The sequence below is a fragment of the Hibiscus syriacus genome, unplaced genomic scaffold (assembly GCF_006381635.1).
Source record: "Hibiscus syriacus cultivar Baekdansim isolate YM2019G1 unplaced genomic scaffold, ASM638163v2 tig00000340_pilon, whole genome shotgun sequence".
In the NCBI taxonomy this organism is placed as follows: domain Eukaryota; kingdom Viridiplantae; phylum Streptophyta; class Magnoliopsida; order Malvales; family Malvaceae; genus Hibiscus; species Hibiscus syriacus.
Genome location: NW_024061783.1, coordinates 7,761,716 through 7,770,432, shown reverse-complemented (window position 1 = coordinate 7,770,432; position 8,717 = coordinate 7,761,716). Strand labels below are relative to the sequence as shown.

The window sequence follows — 8,717 nt, the reverse complement described above, 5'->3', positions numbered from 1 at the left end:
TTTGTTTGACATCCACGATCGTTGCTTGTGGCCAAGAGAACCAAGCTTTGTTGGGCAGTTGGTGTCTCACACATTCACGTCAGTTGGAGGCCGAGAAAAGTGGGTTTGTTGCGTAAGAAGCGGCGTGCCAAGTGGGGACTGCGACGCTTGTGAAGAGACGAGTGAGGGAGAGCTAGGCTGATGATGACCATGCGGCACTGATGGAGTGTGTGAAGCTAGGATTTCCAAAACCCTAGCTGGACCGGTTCCATTTGGGTTACCGTTGGGCCGTATGTACAAGACCACTGCTGGGCCTGTCACAATGTAAAATGTGAAGTGTAAATATATATATATATATATATATATATATTATAATAATATAATAACGTAAACATGTTATGTGTAATAATAGTAGACAAATTTTAGTGTCTTCACTCATCATCAATGATAGGTTCATCCGGAATGGGAAGTGCAGGGGCATAACCCATAAAAGTTTTCTTTGTATGAAGCGGCTTGTGGCTGATGAAGAGAATGGTCATTGACAATTACTTCCATGGCGAGAGAGAGTTTCAGGGGCGCACAGGGCAAACTGGGGTGGTGGTTATCATTATCATCATCAGGCACATGAAAGTTTTTGTCTCCATGGAAGAGGTGAGATCATCTGGTGGTTTGTTGCCTACACGGTGGGGTTTCTTGATGAATCGGCCGTCTTCAGACGACAGCTCGGGCAAGGGATTAAGGTGGGAAGGGTTCTCGGAGAAGTTTGCAACGTGCATTAGGGAATAGGGTAGTGTGCTTTTTAGACATTCATTTATAGTAAAAACATGACCATTCTTATCTATTCTTAGTGTGTAACCCTATTTAAAAAAAAATATTGTGTAATCCTATACGTTTAATTAACGTTGATAGTAGATAAAATCTTATTTGATCATACAAGTCATAAGTGGTTTCTAGCAAGACATTATGACTACCCAAGTTAAATGAAAAACTCATGATCCGAGACAACCCTAATACATCTTATGTTAATCCTTTTATCGTGATGATAATAATAAAAACTAATCATACCTCATCATCAGTAAATTTATCCTCCAACATTCTAAGATGACCCTGGCTAATATTCGAAAAATTAAAATTCAAGTTGCTAACTTCTACTGTAGTGACATTATTGTATGCCTTTTGAAAGTGATTACGAATGCACCATTTAATTATTGTCGGATCCGAGATCACAACACTGTCGTGCTGAGATTGATTTGACTATGTACCTATTTGATGTCAATAAATGAAAAAACAACATATTTCCTATTTCCCACCGTAGTCAAGATTTTTGCATCCAAGCTCTTTCTTCATTTTTGCTTTCTTTCCACAGAGCAGCTCTGATTGATTTCCATTTGACGAGATGGAAGGGCTATTATCTCCATGCCCAGGAGCCCGATTACTATCACAAGAACACAAAGCACTCCATACCTCTTCCTCAGTAAAGTTATCCTCCAGCGTGGGACAATGCAGGGAATTTTTTTATTTAATGATTCGTGTTATTTAATAGGGTTTTAACGGCCACTACGGGATATGCACCTAAAAGTATAACGATTAAAACGTTAAACACCATGCTTTTAATATAAAAAAATTATTTAAACACCTAAACTTTAACTTTAAGTGACATTTATTTTTGTATTACCAAAATATAATTTCACCCAAAATGATTTTCCATAGCAAAAATTAAAATTTTAAACATTTTAGGTTAGATTAAAAAAACTACTTTTTAATAACAACTTTAAATTAATTTTAAGTATTTAATATTACTTATCGAATAAAAAATCATTCTTGCATTACTAAAAGCATTCCAAACGGGAGTGTCTTAAACTCAATCCCGTGTCGACTCAGACTATCTGATTCTCAAAGCGGTTGGATCCGAGTCATTTTGCCTTCCTACCTAAAACCCTTCGGCACTTTGCTTGCCCTTTTTTCTCCCCAAAATGGTTTAATCTTTCCCTCTATTTAACGTAAAAAAAAAGTGTTAAAAAGAAGAATCAAAATTTCTACTTCAGCTTCAATTTTCCCGGAATCTTTGTAAATTTGCAATCCAAGTAAATGCATTCGTCTTGTCGTTTCATTTCTCGCTTCCTTCGCTCCTCCAAGCACACTTCTTCCTCCATCATCAACTCATCGTTTAACAGTCTCTCCCAGTTCGATTTTGTAACCCCCCAAAATCAGAGCTTTTTTCATTTTAGTCCCTATACATCAAATTCTGGGCAAGCCAGAGCTTCAAAACGTTGCGTTTTGCTGGGTTTTCTGTTGCCGGTTGATAATCCCACCAGATATCTGCATCATCCACATTTTCACTCTTCCTATCGGGGTTAGTAGTACCATCTCTTATGTAAAGAAAATGCTTTTTTTTTCCTTTGGAAATTGTTCACAATTGAATATTGATATGCATATGAAGGCTTTTTTACGAGGGCAAAACCAATAAAGAAGATTGAAATCACTGATCAGCACAGGTACTTCCTTTGCTTTTACTTTTCTAGTTCTTTTTTAAAATGGGCGTTGAAAAATCACCTAATTTTTTCTTCAAAGAGCTGCAATTTTTTTTTAAAAAACTTTTGTTTTGCATACAAATTCACTTTTAATTGCCATCTAATAGAAACAAAAAACTAAATGGGGTAGGTTAAAGGAGAATTTCAGTAGTGGCTTGATTGAATCCTGGTGATTGAAACTAAGAGTGTGTTGCCTGCTTATTATATTTCATTATAAGTGGCTTGAGCTCTTTTTGTTTCCTTCTGATTGTTTGGTGAATGCTTCCACTATATGCCAGTTTGTTCATATCTTTTTGCATTGACATTTTGTTGTTTGCCTAAAATATTTGTCACTCCAGTCAACGAGCTGTTACAACTGCATTATGGTGCAACTTCCTTGTCTTTTCTCTCAAGTTTGGGGTCTGGTTAACAACTGCTAGCCATGTTATGTTGGCTGAAATGGTTCATTCGCTTGCAGATTTTGCTAATCAGGTAGTTAACTCACTCTTTTTTGTTTTCCCCATTAGTCTCTTACTCCTTTGATACTAGTTTGTTGCTTTGTAACTAAATTTATTGATTATGGAATGCACAGAAACTAATAAATGTTGCATTATAGGCGCTGCTTGCTTATGGTTTGAGTAGTTCAAGACGTGCCCCGGATGCATTGCATCCGTAAGTCTCTTTCCCATGGTGCAAACAGCCTTTACTAATCATAGTAACTATGTCCCAATCATGATTTTCCAGTATCGCATTATGCATCTTACTGTACATGATTACTTGATGTGCCGTTGCATGGCTTAGTTGTTCCGTCTTTAAAATGTCCTCAAAATAAACAAATCTGTACACTTACTTATTCGTCACCTTAAACCTTGACATTAGACTTGCGTGGTTTTTAAGAATTCTAGTAATTAACTGGTTGCTATTCTGAGAAAGAGTAGAAAGTTAAGAAATTTATATTTTTTTAAATCGCATATATCTTCTTTCCTTTAGGATAGGTGACTTCTTTTTCAGTTAATTCCAATGTTTTAATTTGACGCATACATGCTACACCAGGGAATTATTTGTAAACATGATGCAAGTTCATTTATTTTAAGGATAGGCTGAAACCTCTGCTTTTTTCTCAGATATGGCTATTCCAAGGAAAGATTTGTTTGGTCCTTGATATCTGCTGTTGGCATATTCTGTCTTGGTTCTGGTGCTACAATTGTTCATGGAGTTCAAAACCTATGGATAGCACATGTACTTGACTATTTTTCCCCATATATTAATATATATTATATACTTTCTGCTTCTATAGTTTTTTCCCTCATTATTATTTTTTTAAGCTCTCAAAAAATGGCATCATATTTCACTTTCTGTTTTCTTCAGCCCCCAGATAATATTGAGTATGCAGCTTTGGTCATAGGTGGTTCATTTATAATTGAAGGTAAAATTGTAGCATTATGATTGTAGGCTATCATGAGTCCTCAAAAGTGCATTATCTTAATCCATTCCTCCTGAGATTCCCTCTTTAAAGTATCATATCTTCCTTTCAGGTGCTTCTCTTGTTGTTGCAATACAAGCTGTCAAGAAAGGAGCAGCAGCTGAGGGAATGAAAGTGAGGGACTATGTCTGGCGCGGCCATGATCCTACATCTGTTGCAGTCATGACAGAGGTAATTCACTATGCCTTTTTGCACTTTTGGTTGTTAAAGAATTGAACTTGTTAAATGCAAAGGTGGGGTTTGGGAAATTTGGAACAGCATTAATGAGTTAGGGTGAATTTAAAATATTCAGTTGCTGTAGAAGTAAGACCATAGATGATATGCTTTCTTGACATAATATTTTACTATTATCTTATTTTCCTTGTAGAGTGCTTGTACTTGAAACTGTTAAAGCTATGGATAGGTCTATCGATTTAGTGAAGAGAAGAGCCTAATTTTGATCAGTATACCATTAACTAATTTAAGAATTCAATTTCACATGTTTGTCTCTTAAGCGTCGCAAAAAAAAAAAAAAAAGGAAAAGGAAAAGAAGGAAGCAGCATCACTAAGCTTCAGTTACATTGCACATTTTCTTACCAAGGGGCAAGCAATCCCTAGTGCAGCCATATTTTTCAGTATTGAGCCATACTGCAGTATTTGTGGGATTTATGGAGTATTTGCCATTGATCTGGTTGAATAATTTTAGTAGAGTTTTCCCTGTCATTATTGTGATTTTACAGTTTGCGTTCCCCTTTCGAAGATGACATATTTTACTAGTCATCTGATATAATATACAGAAAGTTTACAACTGGGCTTCTCCAATAAAGCAACTTAAATGGCTTGACAAATTATGTTGTTTATTGTCAAACCGATGGGTCAGAGCTTATAGACATAGGTGTTCATGACATAGTTAATATAACAAGCAGCCCTAAATGAGAATAACTATTTGTAATTTCCTTTTCCTCTTGGTCCATGTTATGTAACAGGCAGCTAAACTAGTGAACTGTAGAGCATGAAAATTACATAAAAAAAGTAATTAAAATTGCAACTTCATAGGAGGAATTTTATAGTTGCAGATATCTTTATCTATATCAGTATATCTTTATCTCCATAAGCTCTTCATTATTGCTTCCGTTTGGTATAATTGATCAGCTCCTGGTGTAATGATCGAGGAGTTTTCTCCCCTTTCAAACATTTAATAGGTTTGATTGAGTTATGTTTTGAAAGATCTAAAAGTAATACTCTCAACTGGATGTCTAAATTGGAAATCTGTTTACTTTTGTTTCCTGCCATCTTCTACCTCATTCTTTTTCTTCTGTGGACCTTAAGGATGTTGTTGAGTGTTGATTGAATTACCTCTATGTTTTATCTTTTCCCATTTCCCTTATTCTGACTGCTGCACCTATCTAGTCTGTGAATGTACCTTTATGCAGTTTTTCTCCTTGTTCAATTTTTCTTCCTGAAAAAAATTATAAGAATCATGATGATAGCTGTGATTTTTCTTAGTAACTTCAGTTTTTTTTCTGTAGTTCACGTTATATTATGGCAACTTTTGCAGGATGGTGCTGCTGTAACTGGTCTTGCTATAGCTGCAGCATCACTGGTTGCAGTGAAGACAACTGGGAATGCCATATATGATCCCATCGGTTCCATTATAGTCGGCAACCTTCTTGGAATGGTCTGTTATAATTCTTACACCTGAAATTTTTACATCTTTAACTGACTATCTGTAATAACTGCCTGATACGATGCAACCAAACTCTTTGAACATGCAGGATGGTATTTGTTAGTTTCTCACAGTCAATAAGTAATGTTTGTCTTAACCAAAAGCTTGGAGTTTCTTGAATTATAGACATAGTCACAGCTTCCTTCTTCATTTTATCTTTTTCTAAGGTGATATATTTCCAATTAGACTTTAGGCATTTTTGTGCTTTTATGGGTTCCTGAGAAAACATACTATGTTGTCTTTAGAAACTGATCGGTGAAGAACTAGGATGCGCTTGAACTTTGTGCTATTAAGTGTGAAAAGGGTGGATAAGACCAAGAATTTAGGCAAGTCACTAAGTCTTCTCTGGCGAGGTGATATGCAGGATCTGATTAATGAATATGTCGTATTTAGTACTATGAAAAAAATGCATGACCATATAGCATTGTTAACTTTGGCTGGAATATCCTTTATGAAATGGATGATTGGGTACTGTTCTGTACTTTAATGGCTTCAGCAACTTTGATGACGAGTCTGAATTTCTAAACATTTCTTATGTGAATTCTTACATGACGAAATGTTGTTAATTATTCAGTAGCCTGGTTACGATTTAGGTTGCTGAAACAAGATTCCTGGGTGATTAATACACAAGGAAATATTCATGTTTTTCCTTTCATTGGCTCGTATGTTCTCAACTTTGTTTTCAGATGTAGGGAGGGGGGATTGTAGTTAGAAGCGAGTTAAAAGTCTTAAGGCTGTGTTACTATAATATTATAATTCCAGGCATCTTTTGGTTAGTGGTATATCTTATTTGAGCTTATCAAATTTGTAGGTTGCAATATTTCTCATCCAGCGCAACCGGCATGCCTTGATAGGAAGAGCAATTGATGACCATGATATGCAGAAGGTTCTCCATTTCTTGAAGAATGATCCGGTATATCTCTACTAGAATTTTTTGACTTGAAATCCTTCATTTGTAATCATCCTTGAAAAGTTTGAGGGGCTTGAAATTTCTGCAGGTTGTAGATGCTTTATATGATTGTAAGAGTGAAGTGATTGGACCTGGGTTCTTCAGATTCAAGGCAGAGATTGGTGATTTTCTCACACTGACTTTTACTTTATGCTGATTATTTCTAAAAATTAGTTTTCTTAATAATAATTATTTCTATTTCAGTATTTTTTTTGTTGCAAATTTTCATCCCATCCAATACAATATTTTAACTGGAAAGCAAGAGATACATTTTACTAGCTCTCTTCCTGTCAGTAACAGATCAATAATGCTATTGTGTTATGAACATTGATATGATGTTTTCTTGATGGAATTATGATGAAATTTGTACCGAGTCCATACTTTTGGATTTATGATCATCAGTAAATCAGGGAGGTCAGGTACTAGCATGGAATTTATGCTAGATCTGGTCTGCTAAAATAAATAATTGACACTTCTCTAGTTGAAACCTTTTGACATTTTTTGTATTGTTGTGACAATGTGCTACAGATTTCAATGGAGTGGTGGTTGTGCAAAATTATCTTGACAGAACAGGACGTGAAGAGTGGGCAAGACAGGTTAATATTCCGATCTCCCATTTCCTTTTGTGAACATTGATATGATGTTTTGCTGTTATCGATGTGTAACTAATTACTGCCCATGATTTGGCCTTTTTTTCCTGTGTGCATGAACATTATCTTTGATACAATCAAGTGATATATAATATACTCTAAAACTCAAGCATTTCTGGTGAACATATCCAATTTAAATTATAACATAATTATCTTTTAATTCAACATGTATTATTTGATTGTATGTGCATTGTCTACACTAAATAGGAAGCCTGAGTTGAAAGATAATTTATTTTGGTGATGATAAGACATTAAAACATATCCAATTTAAATTAAAACTTTAAAATACCAAAATTAAAGGCTTCAAGCTTCCTATTTAGTGCAGATAATGCACGTACAATTTAGATTATGTGTTGGTGATGATAAGACAAATTAAATTATGTTTTGGTGATGATAAGACAATTTAAATTATTGTCTGCACTAAATAGGAAGCCTGAGTTAAAAGATAACATAATTGTCTTTTAATTCAACATGCATCATCTTTTAAAGTTTTAATGCCATATCCAATTTAAATTATAACATATATAGCATACTCTAAAACTCAAGCATTCCTGGTGAACATATCCAATTTTAATTATAACATAATTATTTTCTATGGTTTAAAGTTTTAATGTCTTATCATCACCATAACATTGTTTGCTTGTACGTGCATTGTCTGCACTAAATAGGAAGCCTGAAGCCTTTAATTTTGGTATTTTATTATGCTTAATGTCATTGTTGACTAACCGGAATTTGGTCGTGCACAGTTTCGAGAATCTGCAAAGGAGAAAGATGATTCTGCTTTGCTAAAGATCATGTCGAATTATGGTATACAAGTAGATGAAGTAGTGATTGTAATAAATTGAGTTGTAACGTGTATAACAAGAGTTTCTTTTTGCAGGTGAGGAAGTAGTCACAGCACTAGGAAGCGAAGTCGATCGACTCGAAAAGGAGATCCAAGAACTTGTTCCCGGCATTCGGCATGTTGATATCGAAGCCCACAACCCCATAGACCTATCATCATCGTCATCCTAAATATATTTTTCAAGCATTATTTCTTCTTCTTTTTTTATGTTCCTGTTAACTAAAATTTCTTCTATATCATTCAATGATAAATTGTAAGCTGTGAATAGGGATATTTTAGTTTTAAAATGAATGCAATTCTTAGAAAGCTGAATTTATCTCAGAATCATGGCCTGCGTCAAAGAAGGAATTTGTTAGCTTTAGTTTGCAGAGCGAAATGAATGCAACGCTGCAGGAATTTATAATATATGTGATTTTTTACTTATTTATATATGTGATTTTGTACTTATTTGTGTTCTTTTTTCTTGAGGTATTGGGTTTGATCAGTTGTGCATGGTGTGTGTGCGTTGTCAATAGTTAAGAAATATTATAAATAAATATTATTTTATAATCATTCTAGACTATTTAAAAAAAAAGTATACCATGTGAAGATACTAAC

General features: G+C 34.7%; 1 protein-coding gene across 1 annotated transcript; it reads left to right on the top strand.

Moving 5' to 3' along the window:
• The first annotated feature begins 2,021 nt into the window (after positions 1-2,021).
• LOC120203802 (metal tolerance protein C4-like) lies at positions 2,022-8,313 on the top strand. Its single transcript, XM_039203980.1, has 13 exons — positions 2,022-2,332; positions 2,420-2,474; positions 2,849-2,981; positions 3,106-3,161; positions 3,614-3,728; positions 3,858-3,915; positions 4,025-4,143; positions 5,510-5,629; positions 6,489-6,590; positions 6,676-6,748; positions 7,155-7,222; positions 8,023-8,083; positions 8,157-8,313. The coding sequence occupies exons 1-13, from the start codon at positions 2,068-2,070 to the stop codon at positions 8,288-8,290; spliced, it is 1,359 nt and encodes a 452-aa protein (XP_039059911.1). The 5' UTR covers positions 2,022-2,067; the 3' UTR covers positions 8,291-8,313.
• Positions 8,314-8,717: the final 404 nt, after the last annotated feature.